This window comes from Littorina saxatilis, linkage group LG6 (assembly GCF_037325665.1).
Source record: "Littorina saxatilis isolate snail1 linkage group LG6, US_GU_Lsax_2.0, whole genome shotgun sequence".
Lineage (NCBI taxonomy): Eukaryota > Metazoa > Mollusca > Gastropoda > Littorinimorpha > Littorinidae > Littorina > Littorina saxatilis.
Genome location: NC_090250.1, coordinates 27,471,553 through 27,493,165, shown reverse-complemented (window position 1 = coordinate 27,493,165; position 21,613 = coordinate 27,471,553). Strand labels below are relative to the sequence as shown.

At 41.6% G+C, this 21,613-nt stretch overlaps 1 protein-coding gene across 2 annotated transcripts; it reads left to right on the top strand.

Moving 5' to 3' along the window:
* The first annotated feature begins 1,890 nt into the window (after positions 1-1,890).
* On the top strand, positions 1,891-18,013 carry LOC138968892 (LON peptidase N-terminal domain and RING finger protein 3-like). 2 transcript variants are annotated; one of them, XM_070341562.1, is made up of 10 exons: positions 1,891-2,582; positions 4,080-4,321; positions 6,695-6,949; positions 7,595-7,655; positions 8,479-8,667; positions 9,194-9,709; positions 10,573-10,784; positions 11,241-11,533; positions 12,349-12,539; positions 13,449-18,013. In XM_070341562.1, exons 1-10 carry the CDS (start codon positions 1,988-1,990, stop codon positions 13,730-13,732), a joined length of 2,838 nt encoding a protein of 945 aa, XP_070197663.1. In that variant the 5' UTR covers positions 1,891-1,987; the 3' UTR covers positions 13,733-18,013. The 2 variants fall into 2 exon arrangements, with proteins under 2 accessions (XP_070197663.1, XP_070197664.1); XM_070341563.1 differs by lacking the exon at positions 9,194-9,709.
* Positions 18,014-21,613: the final 3,600 nt, after the last annotated feature.

Sequence of the window (21,613 nt, the reverse complement as noted above, 5' to 3'; positions counted from 1 at the left end):
AAAATAGACCGCCCATGCCGGGAATCGAACCATAGACGGACCACTTTGGCCATAGACGGACGTGCTACGACAACTTTACTAGAGTTGTGCGCCTTGAATCACTGTGTGTATCTGTCGCTCTCTGTCTTTCAGTCTCACCGAGACCACACACTGCATTGTAGTTTCTTTGCCGAGACCAACGGCAACTTCCTGTCACGTGGTACATACGTCACAGAAATCCCCCATGAACAAAAATTTCTCCACCTGCAAGCTATACTTACCCGACGCCAAAGACGAGCCGCTTCGGCGGCCCGTCAACAATTAAGGCTTGTTTGCATAATGCCAACATGATGTAGTATGGACCAAGTATAGAGGACAATACAGACACAAATGTGTAGGCTATTTAGGGTAAAGTAAATGGATGAAAATTGATGTGGTTTGTTGGTAAAAAAAACAAGTCGCGTAAGGCGAAATTACTACATTTAGTCAAGCTATGGAACTCACAGAATGAAACTGAACGCACTGCATTTTTTCACAATGACCGTAGTCCGCCGCTTGTGCAAAACGGAGTGAACCTGACGAGCCTGTTCAGCGCGGTAGTGGTTTCGCTGTACTGCATAGCAGCACGCTTTTCTGTACCTCTCTTCGTTTTAACTTTCTGAGCGTGTTTTTAATCCAAACATATCATATCTATATGTTTTTGGAATCAGGAACCGACAAGGAATAAGATGAAATTGTTTTTAAATCGATTTCGGAAATTTAATTTTGATCATAATTTTTATATTTTTAATTTTTAGAGCTTGTTTTTACTCCAAATATAACATAATTTATTTATATGTTTTTGGAATCAGGAAATGATGTAGAATAAGATGAACGTAAATTTGGATCGTTTTATATATAAAAAAAAAATATGTTCAGATTTTTAATGACCAAAGTCATTAATTAATTTTTAAGCCACCAAGCTGAAATGCAATACCGAAGTCCGGCCTTTGTCGAAGATTGCTTTACAAAAATTTCAATCAATTTGATTGAAAAATGAGGGTGTGACAGTGCTGCCCCAACCGTTTACAAAAAGCCGGATATGACGTCATCAAAAGTATTTATCGAAAAAAAGAAAAAAACGTCCGGGGATATCATTCCCAGGAACTCTCATGTCAAATTTCATAAAGATCGGTCTAGTAGTTTGGTCTGAATCGCTCTACACACACACACACACACACACACACACACACCACGACCCTCGTCTCGATTCCCCCTCTATGTTAAAACATTTAGTCAAAACTTGACTAAATGTAAAAACCACCTCTGTTTTTGAGATTTACACTTTGGTGCTTGCATTCTTTCTATGATTTATTTCTGTACATTTCAGTTTTACACTTTGTAAAAACATACTCTTTTGCATTTAGTTTTGCATTTCTTTCCTTGCAGTCCGGCGATTCAATCCCAGCCGCTGCACCTTCGCTGCACCAACCACCTGATCTTTTCTTCGGAGAGTCAATGAAACTACGTGACAGCTCTATTTATATCATGACGTAAGCTTTCCTTTTTGTCCCGTGGCCAAAGTTATTAACAAACAGCATCCAATGACTGGTGAAATATACATGTCCGTCTGGTGACCTTGGCCTTATTTTTGCTGTGTATTCCTATTCTCTTTCTGATAAATATTCGCACCGCACATCGCTTTTCTTGTCACCAGGGAGGTCAGTTACCTTGTGTTCTGACATAAATTTATATATTTTGTAACCAGTTATACACGAACGGGCTCAGCCGCAAGTTTTGTGTAGGCCGGCTTTTGTGTAATAATGTGGAAGTTGTGTTCAGCCAATCGCAGGCTCCTTGCACACTATTGTATAACGCACAGAAGAGGGTCCAGTTCATCCAATGAGCGTTCTCCGTTTGAGTCATGTGACTTTATGTAACTCTCTTGTTTTGTAAGGAACACGGTGAGAAGAACGACGACACAACGCCGATGTCGTTTTCGTCTTGATTCACCGAGTTCTCATCGAAGATGGTGGATCTCGCACGACAAGCTTTCAGTACCAATAATTTTGGACTCGCTGCTGAAATCTACGAAAGAACGATCAAGGAAAATGGCCCCCAGGCGGACTTGTATCTCGGTCTTGCAGACAGCTTTGCTCGTGGAGGCCAGTTTACGAAAGCATTTGATGCTTACACAAATGCTTTCCGCCTTGGAAGGGTGACTCCAGAGAAATTAAAACACTTAGTCACAGCGTTGATCGAAAGTCTGAGTCAGGACTCAAGCAGCAGTGGTGGTCAGCAGAACTCCATGAAAAAGAGCTGTATGTTTACATGTGTGCTATGTCGTGGACTATTAAACGACCCGGTGACGATCAAATGCGGTCACACGTTCTGTCGCAAGTGTTTAGAACGCGATCGGACGAAAACATGCAAAGTGTGTGGAATTGTTCATTACAGGTTAAAACCAGCGAACATACGGACTAACGTTGTGCTGTCAAACTTAATACACAAATGGTTTCCCGACAGTTGTAGAGCTGCTGAACTGAAAGCAGAAGGGAACAAGTTCTTCGAGAAAAGAGATTTCGAACGTGCAATTAAATTCTACAGCGAAGCTATTTCTTTATGTAAGTACTTCATTTTTATTTAAACAGTTATATATTCATGTGTATGTGTAATTAAGCATTGTCTATGAACGCTTGACCCTGTTTTGTGTGTACTTACGAATTGATTACATACATTGGACCCAGGATGGTCAAGAAGGGTTGCTTGTGTAACACCAAGGCCAACGATAGGTCAGGTGTGCGCATGACAAATGAACCTGACACACCTCCTCTGTTGACCCTTGGCTAAGAGTAGGCACAATGTGATTAACCTTGGGCTTAGGTAATGTACGTCCATCGACCAGTTCGACTCGGCAGTTGAACATCAATTGGGCTAGAGACTAGAGTATTGACTCCGGGATCAATAGACGGTTATTGTTGATCAATATTAGTCACCAGACTGAGTGGATTAAACTAGAAGTGCCCAACTTAGACAACTGCCATTACTATCAATGTCATTTACTATGGTATAACTATAAAGTATTATGTTACATATGGAATTACATGCATGTATTAACACCTGTCTACCTCAGTACCTGTCTAACACAGTGAGTGGGTAGATCGTGTTTATAGTATTCAGTTAGAGGTGTTGAGGTAAGGTTTGAAGGCTGGCACATAGTGTATAGTCTCGTTCACACTCACAGGTTTCCTTTTTAATGAATATTACATGTATAATATTGGAACAATGTGGATTATCAGTTGACTCTGCTCACAGTTTAGATTTTGTTATTTTTACAGTGTACACGTACCTGCGATGAAAATACATTCTTTGAACCTCAGGTGAAAATGTCCCTGCATGTTATGTGGCCATGTACGCACAAGAATGTAAGAGGGAAAAACATCATCCACTTAGAATATATTCAGCCAGATATCTACCCGCTTACACACGAAAAATGTAACTGCAAGATGGATAACAAAGATCAAATTTGACAGAAATAGAAACCTCTCCCGCTAAGATGACGCACTAAGATCATAGAGACAAAAGAAAACAAGTTTTAAAAAGTTAACCCCAACCCGTGGTCGAAGCCAGGACACATGGATCCAGAGAGCTAATTCATCCCACTGCGCCCTGAAGTCCGCTAACGAAAGGAGTGACATTGGAATTGAAGTATGAAAAGTAACACTGGAATGTGTCACTGCTGATCGACAGTCGATGAATCAGAATTCTTTTATTGTCGATGTCTGCTATTTATACTTATATCGGGACTTAAATGGTACCATAACCTGGTCATCAGTGGCATAAACACCCACACACACACACAATATGAGAAGGCTTCGTTCAGTAATGGTCCTTTCTATAGCATTGACAAAAGTTACGCACACACAGAATGACAACTATTATGCCAAATACCGTGATATCATCTACCGCTGTGATAATTTGCGTGATAAAGGTGAAAGGGACTTGAGCAGTTTAAACATTCTGTAATCTGTTGGGGCGGAACCACAGGCCTGGTTTAGAATTTGAATCGTCAGAAACTGTGCATTGGTCATCGTTTATCTATTGTTATCTGTCTTTTGCAGCTGATGCAGACCACTTACTCTTCAGTAACCGATCTCACGCCTACAATGCTTTGGATCAGTACGACAAAGCTCTGGAAGATGCGGAAAAAGTCGTCAAAATGCGACCTGACTGGCCCAAAGGATTCTTCCGTAAAGGTCTTGCTCTTTACGGCCTGGGACGTTATGAGGAAGCTGTTATCGCTTTTCTTCAGTGTCTAGCATTGGACAAGGAAGTTACGTCTGCCAAAGAATATTTGTCAAAGGTTGGTATTCTTTCGTTCCTTTCCTAGGGTGAGGAGTTGGGCTGAGTGCATAGTTAACACACAAAAAAGCGGTTTTATTAGCAGAGTGTGGGGTTGTTTACAGGTTGTCTCCACCAACAACTGGTCCTTTATCGTCAAATCTTGCCTGCATAAAAAAATTTACATTATTTTCCCCGGAATTGCAAGAATTGGTTTGACTGAGCAGCTTTTGTTTTATTGTAGCTTTATGTAAAGGGGGAAACACCTATGCATGAGAAGGTCATAGAGCTTGACATAAAAACTTAAACAAGTCGCGTAAGGCGAAAATACAACATTTAGTCAAGTAGCTGTCGAACTCACAGAATGAAACTGAACGCAATGCAACGCAGCAAGACCGTATACTCGTAGCATCGTCAGTCGAACCGACAAGGAATAAGATGAAAGTGTTTTTAAATTGATTTCGAAAATTTAATTTTGATAATAATTTTTATATTTTTAATTTTCAGAGCTTGTTTTTAATCCAAATATAACATATTTATATGTTTTTGGAATCAAAAAATGATGGAGAATAAGATGAACGTAAATTTGGATCGTTTTATAAAAAAACATTTTTTTTTTACAATTTTCAGATTTTTAATGACCAAAGTCATTAATTAATTTTTAAGCCACCAAGCTGAAATGCAATACCGAAGTCCGGGCTTCATCGAAGATTACTTGACCAAAATTTCAACCAATTTGGTTGAAAAATGAGAGCGTGACAGTGCCGCCTCAACTTTCACGAAAAGCCGGATATGACGTCATCAAAGACATTTATCAAAAAAAATGAAAAAAAGTCTGAGGATATCATACCCAGGAACTCTCATGTCAAATTTCATAAAGATCGGTCTGAATCGCTCTACACACACACACACACAGACAGACAGACACACACACACACACACATACACCACGACCCTCGTCTCGATTCCCCCCTCTATGTTAAAACATTTAGTCAAAACTTGACTAAATGTAAAAAAGGCACAGTTAATAAGTTATGTCACTGTAATAAAGACGAAAAAGAATAGTGTGAGTGACCTCCCTTTACTGAAACTGTGTCATGCATTGCAGGGTGTAGTGTCCTTCCTGATGGGTGAATGTGTGTCACTGACACAGAAACTGCAGCTGCCAACAATTCAAGAATTAGACCATAGAATGCATAGCTGTCACATGTCTAACTAGCTGCAGGGTTTTGTTTGCCAGGGTGGGGTTAGGACGGGATATATATGAATATGAAAATTGCTAGACGGTAGAAAGATATTGCTGCATCATTCCTTGATGGAGTGCGCATGCACGGCGGGGTTGAGAGTGTCCAAAAATTCTATGGCAGGCGTGAGATTCATCTGTTTTAGTTTGTGCCCATTAATTTTAACAGAGAGAACTCATTATTTGAAAGAGCACTTAGTGGAAATGAAGCCATCAGTATTGCATTTAGCTGAGCTCTCACCGGAAGTTACAAATGTGAGATCTTCCCCAGTGCTTCAAGTTCGAGTGAACAATTACAGTGAATACAAAACTTGCATTATTTTATGGGGAAGGACGAACACCAACTATAGATAATACTTTGGCTTTTCAAAGGTTTTTGTCCACTGTTTTTAAGGAGACCTTCTCTTCAGATCCTCTTCTTCTGTGTTCATGGGCTGTAACTTGAAATATATTAGGAACATAGAATTAAAGTAACCAGAAACTAGAAGTTGAATAACAGATTGGTCCAGAAGTCATTGGAAGTGTAATGCTATCACTTTCAGTAGCCTGCTACGGTTAATTTGGAAAGCACATTTTTGATTGGTGACAGTCACAATGCAGATCTGCATGAAAGGAACATCGGTTGTGCATTGTTGCTGTTGGCCCCCTGCTCAAAGTCAAGTCCACATACTAAAGTTGGCCAAAAAATTATTGCAACAAATTTCAAACCCAAATTAAAGCATTAATTCCTGTGTCATTTAATTAAAACTGTATATGCCAGTTAAGACCGTTCACTTAACCTTCAGGATCACCTTTTGGATTAAATATTTCTTTTACAGGGATCACGTGACCGCCGCTCAAGTAAGGGTACCCTCAAAATCGACCTGACAAAAACGGAAGAGCCGAATGAAAAATTTACCAAAAAATCACAATAGGCAAATCTTTGCAACTTTGACATACGAGAAGAAAGTCAAACCAATTATCTACCCTGAACAGATTGTTTTGTTTTGCTACCTTGCGTATTTCGCGTGCTATGCGTGCTAAATGTCCAGCTTGCATAGATGTTTGTCTGCTTTAATGCAGTTGTGCCTTGAAACTGCTAATACCACAATCTTTAAAGTCCACATATGATGTCTTTTTACCAGCATTGTGTCTTTCTCTTTTCCTAAACAGTCACTGCACATGGTCCTGTCGCAACTGCCGCCTGACGACCCCAAAGCCCTGCAGCGACAGAGGGAGGCCAACCCCAGCTTGTTCCAGGCGCTCGTGAACAGCAATTTCAACATTTCCACCTTCCTGCCTCACATCACCGCCAACACTTTCAACCAGCTGAAGCAGATCATGAACGACACGGTGGAGGAGGCCTCCAATTTCATGCCTCCCTCCCAGGCTTGCTCTGGGGCCTCTCCTGTCCTGGATGATGCAAAGGTGAGTCGTTTGAGCAACCTTTTTTTTTTTTTAACCACAGTGGTACGTACCTGTTATGAGGCAACACCCTAGGACAGACCAGACAACCTTTCCATATTTGTGTACTCATTCATTGAAAGAACGTGACATGTCCTTTCTTTTGACACTCTTTTCGCGTTTATGTAGCTTTCCAGGTGTAACTTCTGTTGACCGGCAGTAGGCCACACTAGAAAGGACTATGTACTGCATGTACGTGAAAACATCCTTGATTTAGACTGTGCTTGGCTTGTGGGTTGAATCATCGGTGGTTCTTGGTTGTTTGATGTTTTTGTGTGTGGTTTTTTTCTGAGTTTCTGTATAATTTATGTGTGCTTTTACAGAGAAATTCAGTGTCACAAAGTTCTGATAAGATTTACGGTCATTGGAAGTTCATGTTGTTGTTTGAATGAGAATATCAACCTTTGCCATGCACTGAGTCATCTTGCACCAGGTTAGTTATGACCTAGCAAGAGTTGTGTAAACTTCAGATCGCACAGTCAGGGGCACATGCACTTAAAAAAGTTAGATAACAAGATAGTGAGCTTAGGCTTAACAACTTTGTTGACAAGTTAGTTTCGTGAGAGATATGACCCATGCTTACTGCTTTATGTTTTGTTTTTGTTGCAGGACTTGCTGAAAGTGTCGCCCTATTTGCAGGAGCCAGGCAGCATGTTGGAAAAGCACAGATGTAAGTAGATTGCATAATTGTGTAAAGGTTGTCACATGGATGTTAGTGTTACATCATTTTCTAACTTGTTCACCAGTTTGTTTTTGTTTTGGTTTTTTCGTCTTTTTTTTTGGGGGGGGGGGGGTGAAAGTAGCTAACAATCCCGGGCTTTGTGGCAGTATATTATACGTGTATATATATGCACTCCTCTTACCGAATCACCCACTCCTGGTTTGGCTAACACTGTAACTGACTGTCTTTTGAATCATTTTCTTGTTTATATAACTGGATTTAGGTAAGGTTCATAAGAAGAATGGGTTGCTGCCAGATGAACAGCTAGTCCGGGGAGACGGCTCAGTTGGTAGCGGCGCTGGCTTTCAAACCAGTTTTTCAGGGTGTAGCGCTTTACTGTATGTCAGCTCACTTTCCCCAGTGAGAAAGCAGTCCAAAATTCTATGAGGGTAATTTCACGGGACTATATGATGGATACCTTATCCTTATCCTTAGTGTGTTATCAAGGCAGCTGAAGGAACTGTTGCATTTTGTGTCTGTCTTTCTAGGTATATTGAAAAAGTTATTTCCTGACTGATTTCCAGATTGATTTCAAGTATGAAAAGGGGGGAAATAAACGGATTAGAACAGTGGGAACCCCAAAAAAATTTCAACTTTTTTATAATTCATAGCTTTTATTTTTGAATTTTATGATAGAATGAGTTCAGTGTGAATTTGACAAACCTGCCGGCTGTTTTTTTATCCACTTACGGGATATGTTTCCTTCAAACAGTGCAGTGATGTACCTGATGCCAGGTTGAAAGTGACCTCACAGTCTGACTCTCTCTTCCAGGCAACTCAGTGCCAGTTCTCAAAGAGACCAGCCCACCAGGCTCACCCGAAAGTGTGCTGCGCCAACGATCAAGATCTCAGTCCCCAGATCGGAAAGACTTGGAGACCCAAGGCAGCAGAAAACGCAGCAGGAACCCATCTGTGAACCAGCCGTTGAGCCCCACCCACTCCTCTCCACAAAAATGCCTCAGTAAGTGAATGCGCTTGTTGCTGATGAATGATCTGCTTCTTTATTTGCTTTTTGAAGGCAGCCATGTAATTTCTCATTTTAGAGATAGTAAAGTATTATCGTATTGCCTTATATTGTAAACATGCACTCAGTTCACCATTTTTCCTCTCCGCCATCCCTTTGCTTGTTCACTGTCGATGTGGCCGTGCAGGGTATCTATGGTTTATTGCACGTTAGAGTCAGTGAAATGTTGTCTCGCATTTCAAACTGCAAAAAACTTATTTTGATGCCATTGAATACAGTGGAACCCCCTTTTAAGACCCCCTCCTCCCCAATTTCAGACCTTGTATTCTCAGACTTTCTGTTCATAACCTCTGCAAAATAACCCCCATGTTAAGACTCCTTTCTTTTTAAGACCCGATTTTCTCAGACTTTGGGAGGTCTTAAACTGTATGTGTGTGATGTGAAAATGCATATCAGTCTGGTTGGGAAAAGATAAATGTTTTCTTTGTCAGTAAGGATGTCTTGTTGCCTTTTCGCCTTTCAGGACTGGAAGTAAAGGGAGTGAGGGAGGGCAAGACTGAGAGTGAGAACTCTTTATTGCCTCGTTCGGCGACCCAAGTGAACGCTTTGCCTGTGGAATCTTTTCCAGCTTCCAAGGAGGAGACAGAAACAGTGGCACTAGAAGTGTCCCTCTCTCGGTTGACAGATGTCGGCGAAAATAAACTGGCCTCGAAGAGATTATTGTTCCGCCTTCCGTGGATTGAGCAAGTGAAGAGGGCGCTGAACGTGTTTGTTTCAGTGCTAGGAAAGGAAGAGAAAGGGACTGAGTCTGCTGAGTGTATTTTAAAACTTCTACAGGCAGCAGAAAAAACTGCTTCTTGCTGGGAATTTGCTGATGTTGCCTGTACCGAAGGAGAGAAAGATGTGCAGGAAAAATGCATCAGTTTTGCTGGAACTGAGGGAGAGGTGGAAAAGGAAGCATTTAAAACACCTGCTTTACTTTACTCGGCAACACAGGAGGAAGGGCACCAGCTGAACTGTTTGGTCTCACAGTGTTCAGGTAGAGACGTCAAAGATAACATTTGGAAATTAACTTTCAGGTGAACATGAGAAAGTAACTGCCTCATCACTCAAATTTCAGAGCCACTTTCCTATTTACTTTCAGAGCCACTTTCCTATTCACTTTCAGAGCCACTTTCCTATTTACGTTCAGGGCCACTTTTTCTTATTACTTTCAGAAAGACAGATGATGTTAACGCAGACAACTACAGGGTGACCCAAAAAAAAAGAGTACCCAAACAAAACGTCATAAATTGAACAAAAATAAAGCAATCTTCATCAAATTTATTTACACACACAAGTAGCCTCTGCATGATTTCAACAGAAAATGTTAGCGTTCTAGCTTGTCTTTCAGGAAAGTTATGCTCATTCTACAGAACATGCTCCAAATGGCCTCCCCCGGATTTAAATTCCCCAGATTTCTATCTTTGGGGGTTCCTGAAAGACAACGTCTACAGGAACAACCCACAGACAATCGCAGAACTCAAGCGAGCCATCACAACAACCATTCGCGGAATCTCGCAACAGGAGTGTGTGCGGGTGATTGATAACTTTGCGCGGCGAGTTCAAGTTTGCCTGAATCGGCGCGGAGGCCATTTGGAGCATGTTCTGTAGCATGAGCATAACTTTCCTGAAAGACAAGCTAGAACGCTATTTTCTGTGCAAATCATGCAGAGGCTACTTGTGTGTGTAAATAAATTTTATGAAGATTGCTTTATTTTTGTTCAATTTATGACGTTTTGTTTGGGTACTCTTTTTTTTGGGTCACCCTGTACATCACTCGTCAAGCATGAAACTGGTAGAAACTTTTGAAGCAATGAGACGACAAGACCTAACAGTATTTTTTTGCGGTTGTGTTTGCAGGGTCCGAAGCAGAAGAAAAAAGCGGTGCGTCAGACAAGAAGGCCATCAGTGAAGACCTGTTGAGCGTCGAGGATCTGGAGTGTAGCTTGTGCTACCGGCTCTTCTATAAGCCAGTCACCACCCCCTGCGGACACTCGTTCTGCTGTGAGTGTCTTGACCGCTGCATGGACCATCAAACGTCATGCCCCATGTGCAAGAGCTCTCTTGCTGAGGTGAGGCACCTTGTTTGCTGCTCTTTATTTTTAAAGCCTGACCTTAACTGGGCAAAGTCGACTACGCAAAGTATACTTTGTGAAGCTGGCTGCATGAAGCTTTAGCACTGAGTTTTCGGTAAAAAGACTTTGCAAAGTGGACTTTCGGCTCAATAAAGGACCGCCTTAAGGCTTCTTCTTTTCTACGTCTACATCTTCGTCTTTTTCTTCTCCTTCTTTGTCTCGTTTTCTTCTTCTTTATTTGACAGTTTGGTGTAGTTGTGGAACCAGGCTGTCTGATTTAAGACTTTCCCCCTTTAAAAATCTTGGTGGTTTTTTTTAGACTTCAGTTGGTAACCTCTGTAAATTAACTTCATTAATTGAAAGAATGTGTGTTTGTGTGTGTTGTGTGTCCCTCTCTGTGCAATTCTCCCAAAGTGGAGACCCCACGTTAAACTTGTTGCTTTCTGATTTCAGTACCTGGCCGAGAGACGGTCGACAATGACGGAGTGCCTGCAGGCCATCATCGTCAACTACTTTGAGAAGGAATACATTGACCGCCAGAAAATCCACGAGGAGGAGATCAACGAACTGGCCAAGATGGGGTTGGATACCCAGCACGAGATTCCCGTCTTTGTCTGCACTCTAGGTTTCCCTTCTGTGCCCTGTCCGCTGCACATCTTTGAGCCGCGCTATCGCCTCATGATACGTCAGTGCATGGAGTCCGGCACACGCCAGTTTGGCATGTGCGCTTGTCTGAGCGATAATGAGTAAGCTCAGTTGCTGTTGTCTGTCGGTGTTTCGATATTTTTTGTGTTGTGTTTCTCTTGCTCCCTTTTTATTTTTCTCTGTCTCTGTCTCTCTCTCTCTCTCTCTCTCTCTCTCTCTCTCTCTCTCTCTCTCTCTCTCTCTCTCTCTCTCTCTCTCTCTCTCTCTCTCTCTCTCTCTCTCAAGTACATACACACACACAAAATGTTTATATATATATACTTGCTTAAAATAGCATAAATGCGGATGTGTGTATGAAATTTAGACAATGCTACACTTAAACATCATTTCCAACGCTGAAAATTTGTTGACAAATTCTAAATTATTACACTTGAGGCTTCACAAGGGTTGACATGTCTGGTAGTATCATGGGAGCATGACACAAGTTTGTTACTCTGCTTTTCGGTCAACGGGTAGAACTTCTCAATCTATGGAGTGTGACTCTGTTTTTCGGTCATCAGACAGAACTTCTCAGGATATGGATCGAGTGTAAGGCCAAAAAAAAAAATAGGTGTGGTTACGGTAACATAGCCAAAAAAAATAGGGTAGGTAGGTAGGCAATCACTTTTTTTTTTTAACTTTTTTTTCTAATGTGTACAAATTAAACCTACTTGACAGGGAAATAAGTGTGCGACTCGGGCGCTTTCGCTTTCATTGCGTTTTTTGCACTGTTTTTTTTTTTTTTTTTTTTTTTTTTTTTTTTTTTTGACAAATGTAATAAAAAGTTATAGGGTCGGCCCCTAAAATTAGGGTAGGTCGGGTTACCGTAACCACACCTATTTTTTTTTTAGGCCTAACTAAGTTTTTCTGTCAACAGGGAGAACTTCTCAGACTATGGCTGCATGCTGGAGGTGCGAGATGTACACTTCTTCGCCGACGGTCGTTCTCTGGTCGACACAGTTGGCGGACGTCGGTTCCGGGTGCTTGGACGCAGCAAGAGAGACGGCTACAATACGGCCAAAGTGGAGTTCCTCTCGGACGACCCTGTGGATCAGGCTGTGCTGCCTGGTAAGTGTTACTGGCAGAATGCTGTCTGCTTTCATATTTTTCAAAGATTGATCCTGGGAGAGATCAGTGAAGTTTGTGTTAAGCCTGTCCTTAATTGAGCCCGAAGTCGACTTCGTGTAGTCTGTTTACCAAAAACTTGGTGCTAAAGCTCCGTGCAGCCAGCTTCACGAAGCACACTTCTTGTAGTCAACTTGGCCCAATTAATGGCAGGCTTTAACAGTATGGTAGCAGTGCTGAGTGGTCCCGCTGGCACGAGGCAATAGGGTGTGTTGGCCCCCAGTGTTTCTCTCTTTAAATCCTTTTATCTCTTTGCAGTTCTCATTTTCTTTGTGCTAGGGTTAGTTGTCAGAGTTGTGACATGTGCTGGGCCACGAAAACTTTTTTGCCTGAAGCATCTTTTCTGTGGATGGTGTTCTTCACCTTTGAAATTTTAATGGTACAACCGTACAGTTGGCACATCAAAAGTTGTCTTACAGGACACCTAACAAATGAATACGGCAGAGAAGAAGGACTACGTTGGGACTTTCAGAGTTTCTGGGTCATGCTTGTCTCTACTTATTTGCAGCAGTTGAGGAAAAGGAAGTGAGCAAGGTATTCAGTATCAAAAAACAAGAATTAAATGACATATTCTTAGCCCAACTCACATATAGCTTTAACTTCAGTTTAAGTGCTAAGGCATTGAACATACACTGACCCCGGAAGGGGGAAGTAACTCTAAAAAAAACGCCACAGCCTGCAGCTAGGGCACTGTCCGTACATTAGGGTTACTTCTCCTTACGCCCACGTGACTTGTTTTTTGATTGTGAATTTGGGAACGTTAGCAGTCTATCTTTTTTTGGATTAAAGGTATTCAGTCCTTGACGTTAAGAACAAAAATCTGACAACTTTTTTCCCGTCTGGTGTGTGCAGAGCTGCAGCAACTTCAGCACGACATTTACGCGGACATGAAGAAGTGGCTGGATCGTCTGCCTGCGGTGCACAAGGCACGCATCTCGCAGCACTTCGGGACCATTCCCACCATGGATCCGAACCCCAGTACCAACCCCAACGGCCCCCACTGGGCGTGGTGGTGCATCGCCGTGCTGCCCATCGACACGCGCGTCCAGCTGGCTCTCCTGGCCATGGGCTCTTTCAAGGAACGCCTGGAGGCCATGAAAAAGGTGCTCCAGTACCTTGGCAAACGCCACAGTTGACTAGGTGGATTCGCTCCATTTGTTTTGGGAGACTTGAGTCTTCAGGGCATGGCTCCTCGCGTGGCTCGCCTGCCGAGAGATTTTCTCATCACACTTCTGCTAGGGACCGTGGTTGCTGTCTTCGTTCTATTTCGCATGGTGCATCACGTCTGCCTGCAGATTGTCAGACGACTTTAATGTTTGTACGGGCGGTTTGTCTTCCATGTTGTGAGAAGAAGTGCTATGTCAGAACTATCTTATTCCAGTGCTTGCAGCACATTCATATGGAAGTAATGTTAGTTTTTGTGTGTGTTGGTTTTTCAGACCTTTGGTGTTTTTTCCTGTTTTTATTTATTTTTGTTTTTGCCTCTCAGGCTCTCAAAGTTCATAGGCACTGCATACAGTTTGTATTTGGGTATAACCTTAGTTTTATAGTTGATTTAGGTAATTCACTTTTAAGGGGGTGAAGATTTTTTTTTTTAAATAGAGATGTGTCAATAATGTAGGTATTAGAATGTAAGGAAAAATAATGCAGTTGCTTTATTTTAATAAAGCAGCAGATCTCACATCTTAAACATTGACACTGGAGTTTGTGAAGTAATTTGCCTCAGGCACTTGAACTTGATCCATGTCCTGAAATGCAAGATAATCCGCATTCTGTTACACGTCAAATTGTGGGATCTGTTTTTCTTTTTTTTTTTGGTGTGTTTGTGCAGCATATATAAGTAATATTAATATGAGTAATGGAGACATTCTCAAGCCAGATCAAAAAACAAAACAAAAAGAAACAACAACACCCCCACCCACCCCAAACAAGACAATGAAGAAAGTTAGGATGGATTTGAAGTCTGCACTGGAGCATATACTGTGTGTTGTCTGTGAGCTATGTTATCAATATGTTCCAGTGGCGGATATGAAAGTATTAAAAGCGGTGCTGTTCCACTCCTATGTTGTGTTGGGCTGTCTTTGCTGTTTAAAACTGATGCTACTGTAACTTGTTTCCCTAGATTGGTTCCCTCTTCTGCATCGCACAAATATTTTCGCATTCTCCAGAACCTTGCAAGAGAATGTCCATATATTTTTAAGCAGCTTCGGGTTGAAAACTGTGGCTGTTTTGCACCTGTCTGTTTTGATCGAGTGTATTGATAGCTTTTGAAATCAATGTGTGTATCGGTGTGTGTGTGCATTCAATTGTGTGCGTTCGTGTGTCTGCGCGTGCAAGTGTGTTTATGAAAGGGAATGTCTGCCACTGTGGAACGGATGTAAAAATCGTCTTTGCCCTCACACCAAAACTGAATGTACCAACTGCCACAAGATGAGTGAAATATAAATATATCTGTGGGTTGTTTTGTTATGAATTGATCTTTTCGTGTATGCGAGATTGAAATTTCTTGAATACGTGCAGTGAAGTGTTTAAGCAGGTAGATATGGCATACAAATCTATGAGAAGGGGAAAATATGAATATTATCACAAACCAGAAGTATATTAGTCTATATAAGAATGTATTGATGTCTGGTGCATGGCAATACCAGCAGTGTTTGGTTTGAGCTGCTGTGGGCATCAGTTATAAGAAGAAAGTTAAAAACGGCTCCTAACTTTCTGCAGGTTTCCGAGAAATGTAAAAATGAGGAACGTGTTAATGGGCTCAGTATTGCGTCAGACTGCACCATTTGCAATGAATGGAAAATTCAGCATTTTTCTTTCAACGATTTTTGCTTTCCTTACTTGGAGATATTGTAGATTGAGTTATAATTTACATTAAGAAATTAAATGAAAACAGAATGAAATGCTGAGAAAAGAATAAGGCTCATCCTGCTTGCTTGATCATTTCCTTGTGTAATGTATGCTTCCATGTGATGTTGGTCTACTGTTGAATGGAAGAGAGGCTGTGTTTATTTGAGAAAATGGAAGTATGATCTAACCGATGTGTATGTATCTTAAAACTGTAATTTATTTATTTCTAATTCAATGGGTACATTCATATAATATTCATACTTCCTATTTGCAATGGAAAGGGTTGTGATATGCTCGATTCTTCAGCACGACAGACCCTACATGCATTGGTCTGATCTTGATTTTCTGCATCAAGCTACATTTAATTAACCTGAATTTTGTTGTGAAAGATGCTATTCAAATGGAAAATGCCTGTAAGTCGAGCAATGAAGTCATGAGAGTCACAGCATGTGATATAGAGTTTCGTAAATTGTATTTCAGTATGCAAACAAACAAATATTATTTAAATTCAGTATGACAAGACTGGCTTCATCCACTTTTTACTGGTATACAAAAAGCTACACTGATGAAATGAGTAGCATAAATAAGAGTAGTTGTACACAGTGGTGGTGTTTGCCATTGTAAATCTTCAAATTAACTGGGCGAAGTCGACTACGCGAAGTATACTTCGCGAAGCCGGCTGCACGGAGCTTTAGCACTGAGTTTTCAGTGAAAAGACTTTGCGAAGTCGACTTGGGACTGAATTAAGGACAGCCTTTACCAGCAGAGGAATCAAGTCTATTACCATCTGCAGTCTTTAGGAAGAGTTTGCGTGCATGTGACAATGGGAACCAGTTTGCACATTGGTGTACGGGTACGAGAGGGCCTTCCACTGTCTTCTGGCTGTGAGAGTCTTTTGTCAATGTGATATTTATTTGGTTGCATCTTGGACAAAGAACCTGAAGGGAAGGGCAATACTATTTTATATTACCTGATGCCACAAAAGACATATGAACTAATCTCTCTGCATATATACATGTAGTGCTACAACTTGACAACTATGCCAACAGATTTTAAGGGAAAGATGGGCTATGAACAGAGAGTGGTTTTTCTGCATATTTTGGGTTCTTAGCTCAGTTGGTTTCCGCAAACCCATTGACTTCAGAATCATGTTTGACAAAGATGGGGTGAATGAGATAAAAGCTTTTGAAAACCTCAAGTAGAACATGTTCATGCCAGGAAGAGTTTGAAAGTCATGTCAAGGTTGTTTTTTGCACTCTTACTCATGGGACAAATCCTCAGGGGTCCTGATTAATATTTTGCAAATATATATATCTCGCTGATGTGGAGTGAAGTGATGTGAAACGGTTTACTTGGCTTTTGTAATGTAGCAAATGTAAAGTTTGTCCTGACATGTATGCACTCACAGAAGTTTATATATATATAAGTTTTTTTTCTTCTCCGTACTAGTGTTTTGCAACTCAGCTACACAGGCTCTGACCTGTTTAGTTTGGTATATTGTCAGGCGTTCAAACACTTGTTCGGTTGAGTGTTTTTTTGGTGGCTTTTTCAGACTTGCTTTTTTTATCAGAGCAAGTACAAATTTGTAATAATATTTGGCATTTTGGGGTAAAATATGCAATAGAAGATTCTAAACTTGAATTCCAAAAGAACGTACACAAATTATTTTGGAAATATGGTAACCACTTTCAGATTGCATATTTTTAAATGGCTTTTTTTAAGATAGCAGTTGTGTTATGCCTGTCTTCAGCAATGTGCATGGGTGCATTTGTGACCCTCCACCACGGAATGAGTCGCATGTCACCTTTGCATGATTTTCATATTTTTACATTTTCCTAAAGAGTTTTTTATGCTCTATCCAGTGGAGAAGAATTGTTTTTGGAAAAGAGCGAAAACTGTTTGAGTTATAAGCCTGTGACTAAGGTGACCCTCACACTGTTACCATATACTCACCGGACTTATATCAAGCCTAGCGCAGAACCGCGCGAGGTGACATGCGACTCATTTCGTGGTGGAGGGTCACATTTGTGGATGTTCTCTTGTGAAGTACCCCTAAATGAATGCGATGTTTAAAAGGCTGGTAGTTTGAGTGGTTTGAGAGGACAATGAATAGATAAAAAAGGTTTTTGCAGAGCAACTTGCTTTGTGAATGCCAGATTACCTGTTTGAAAATGAGATTATATGCGAGATATGTGGTACATGTATAAGATAATATGTGAGATATGTGGTACATGTATAAGATTGTATGCGAGATATGTGGTACATGTATAAGATTGTATGTGAGATATGTGGTACATGTATAAGATTGTATGTGAGATATGTGGTACATGTATAAGATTGTGTGCTGTGGTACATGTATAAGATTGTATGCGAGATATGTGGTACATGTATAAGATTGTATGTGAGATATGTGGTATAAGATTGTATGCGAGATATGTGGTATGCATGGCCAGTGACTGTCAGTGATAGGCTTGCATGGTATGTGTGGTGTGCATTGTGAACTTGGGTTTTTTATGCAATCATTGATATTTTCAAAAGTATGTAATAAAAAGGCAGAGAATACATGATTTAACGTGAGTTTGTTTTGTATGCTCTCTCTCTCTCTCTCTTTATTTTTAAATATGATTTGAAAGTGTCCGTGTGAGTGTTTGTTCGTCCCAACCACAGATTCTTAAAAAAAGGCCCAGCCTTAAATCTTAATCCTTTTAAAGTTTAGTTCCGTTCTCTCAAAATGTACAATGTTTAGTCTGTATGACACCATGTGTGTTTACAGTGGAACTCCCTTTTTAAGACCGCCCAATTTAAGACTTCCTCCCTTTTCAGGCCTTGTTTTCTCAGACTTTCTGTTCTTAAAGGCACAGTAAGCCTCCCGTAAACCATCACAGATACGGTCAGACTTTTACACACAGTACAAACACCCTTCCATTTGAACGCTCACCAAACGGGAACATCCTAGGTGGCCTACGTAAAGAGCGAGCAATTTTCAAAGAATTTATTTTTGAGTGGTTTATCTTACCCTTGAGCCATCGTGAACCTGTGTGATCCAGTTTCCCTTTTTCACAAAGTAGTCGTCAGTTAGTCATTTGAATGCGACTCGATGTGAGCTTATTTACAATAGCACGTTTTTATGCACGAAACAAACGGCTGTGGTTCACAAGAACTCTAGCGATGGCTTTTGACTGTTGAGAGGAACTGCGATATGCACTGATAAACCGTCGTCTGCTACGACCCTTGCGTGACCCTGCTTCCGGGCTTTTCTTTTTTCAAACTTTCACAACTTCGAATTGTACTGATCTTGTCTTGATGAAAAAGGAATTCTTTTATGATTAAAGAATGTTTGTGTAACAAGCTGTCAATTTATTATTTAGATTTTAAAAGTTAGGTCTAGCGCAAAAACGCACCACGGTCCAAAAACATTTTGATAATCATTGATTCACGGCTATCGCCAGTTTACATCGAGAGAATGAGACCCGAAGGGAAGTAACTCATGTTTGACCTGAGTTCAGGATGGGTCCAAAATGTGTTCGAGACAATCTGCAAAATCAATTCTTTAAAAATTGCTCGCTCTTTACGTAGGGCACCTAGGATGTTCCCGTTTGGTGAGCGTTCAAATGGAAGGGTGTTTGTACGGGGCTGGGCCGCTATTGCGTGGGCCGCTATTGCGCGGGGCCGCTATTGCGCGAATCTAACCCTAACCCTAACCCTAACCCTAACCCTAAAGATTCGCCCAATAGCGGCCCCGCGCAATAGCGGGCCGACCCCGTTTGTACTGTGTGGAAAAGCCTGACAGTATATGTGATGGTTTACGGGAGGCTTACTGTCCGGGCGTGATTTCCGGTATCATAACAGCCGTCCAGCACCAAAACGAGGCGCCATTGTTGTTGGACCAAGTCCACGAAAATAAATTCTTTGCAAATTTCTCACGCTCGACAGAAAGCAGCCAGGATGTTCCCGTTCGGTGAGCGTTCAAATGGAAGTATGCTTGTACTGTATGTAGACGCTCGGGGAGCTCTGTGATGGTTTACGGGAGGCTTACCCCATTTTTAAGACCCCCTCCGTTTTAAGACCCTCTTCTCAGACTTTTGGAGGTCTTAAAAGGGGGGTTCCACTGTAGTCAACCCCAGCCGAGACCTTCATAACCCCGCCTTCACACGTGGCGACACCTTGTGTGTGTGTCGAGGCGACTGTTTCATAAGGCCGGTTAATAAACAAAGAAAGTCGGTTGGTTGCTGCGTAGCGGTCGGGTTCCGTGTGTTTAAAAATACCGCACCGTTACATGACATGAACGTTCCGTCAATACCACAGGCGCCCAACAAAAGGTCACGTCAGACGCTTGCGCAACAAAATTTATTTTTATGTCGTTATTGAAACTCGCTTACACAAGTCTCTTGTTTAATTCATAATTACTAGAAGAAACTTGGATGATTTATAAGAGACTTCTTGTCTATGTAAAAGAGCATTCCTGTTTCCTCGGGGTCCCCCGCCCCCCCTCTCTCTCTCTCTCACTCTCTCTCTCTACTTTTTCAAGTGGGGGAGGGGGGGGGGACAAAGTTGCGCATATTCAAAGGAAAGTGCTCCTGCACGAAAAGCCCTTGTTCCATGAGAAGGTGAGTTCACACAACTTGAAATTAATCTCGAGAAGGCAGAAGTCTTGGCACAGACATTTGCAATAGTCAGCCAGAAGTGCACATGCCTCAAAACAGTCTCTTGCTGATTACCTTAGAAACACACACACACACACACACACACACACACACACACATGCACACACACACACACACACTGACACCGGCACACACTGACACACACACACACACACACCGTCTGACACACACACACACACACACACTGACACACGCACACACACACACACACACACACATACATACACACACAAGGCACTGACACTGACACACACACACTGACACGTGGGGCACACACTGACACACACACACACACATGCACACACACACACACACACACACACACGGCACACACAGCCAAACAGAGAGACAGACAGACAGACAGACAGAGCTGCGGCAAGAGTAATGCTTTTCAGTGTGCACAACTGAAATTGGCCCGGTCTAGATAGAAAGAAAACACTGTGCACATAAGAGACATTAAGATGCAGCTCAGTGCAGCATACGTTCGGTGCATGCGTCCTGTTCGTGGCCAGGGTTTGTTGAGCAGATGTATTTTGGCCTTAATCACCGTCCCTTTGGCTCTACCAGACGACAGTTATTGCCCCTGGTCGCAAAACGAGGGTTTACTGACACAACGTGTGATATTTGACAACTTCAAGTGGAGCAATTATATAATAAAAGGTTGCAAGTCTGGCGGCGGAACGAAGTTGAGGGGTGGATGTTGCAGTGAGTGCTGGGACGGGGCGGCGTGAGGGCATACTGGGAGAGGGGAACAAGCGTCGGGACTGACAAGCAAGAGAAGAGAGGATGAAAAAAAAATGTAATAATAAAAATTAAAAAAAGAGAAAAAATAAAAGACAAAAAGGACATCGTTCTCCGTACGAAAGCATTCTTTTTGAGCCTATTTTGTAAAAACACGCACGCATGATACGTAACAAGAGCGAGATGATCCAGGTTTTCGTGGACAAACTGACATGATTACCGTCAGGGGTGACTGTACTGCGCGTCACGTTGCGCCCTGGCAAAAACAGGACATTGAGTCTGCTACCAGTGGATGGAGTATATTCTGCAAGTGTAGCAGTATGCAAGATAATAATCTCAACTGAAATAAAAATCTTAAAGCGTAAGAAAATACCACTATTTCGTCAAATACACTGAGTGCGATCACATACAGAATGCCTTTTTGCTGATCCACTTTAATCTTGAGAATCGTTACTTGTGCAAAAATATGGTTTCAAAAGAAAGTTCTCGTTGGGTTTTTTCGTAATGTTATCAGCATTACTACCAAACATACTGTCAGTTGGTATTTATGACCAAATTCAAAATATCGTCCTCTAGCCACCAGTAAGAAGCTAATTACATCAGCATCCCTGTCAAAATGTAAAAATAAAACTTTATTTTAAGTCCTGATACTCCGGCCTTTCTCACAGAATAAATTGTGTATGAAACTAACCCGGATTCCCTGTAGCGCAATAAGCCAAAACAGACCATTTCACCAAGCAAAATGTCAGCACATTACTTGGA

Bases quoted from the DNA above. Each gene is read 5' to 3' on its own strand.
- LOC138968892 (XM_070341562.1), top strand. From the start codon at position 1,988: ATGGTGGATCTCGCACGACAAGCTTTCAGTACCAATAATTTTGGACTC. The intron at 2,583-4,079 runs GTAAGTACTTCA...TGTCTTTTGCAG, and splicing joins CAGCGAAGCTATTTCTTTAT to CTGATGCAGACCACTTACTC. The intron at 12,540-13,448 runs GTAAGTGTTACT...TGGTGTGTGCAG, and splicing joins GGATCAGGCTGTGCTGCCTG to AGCTGCAGCAACTTCAGCAC.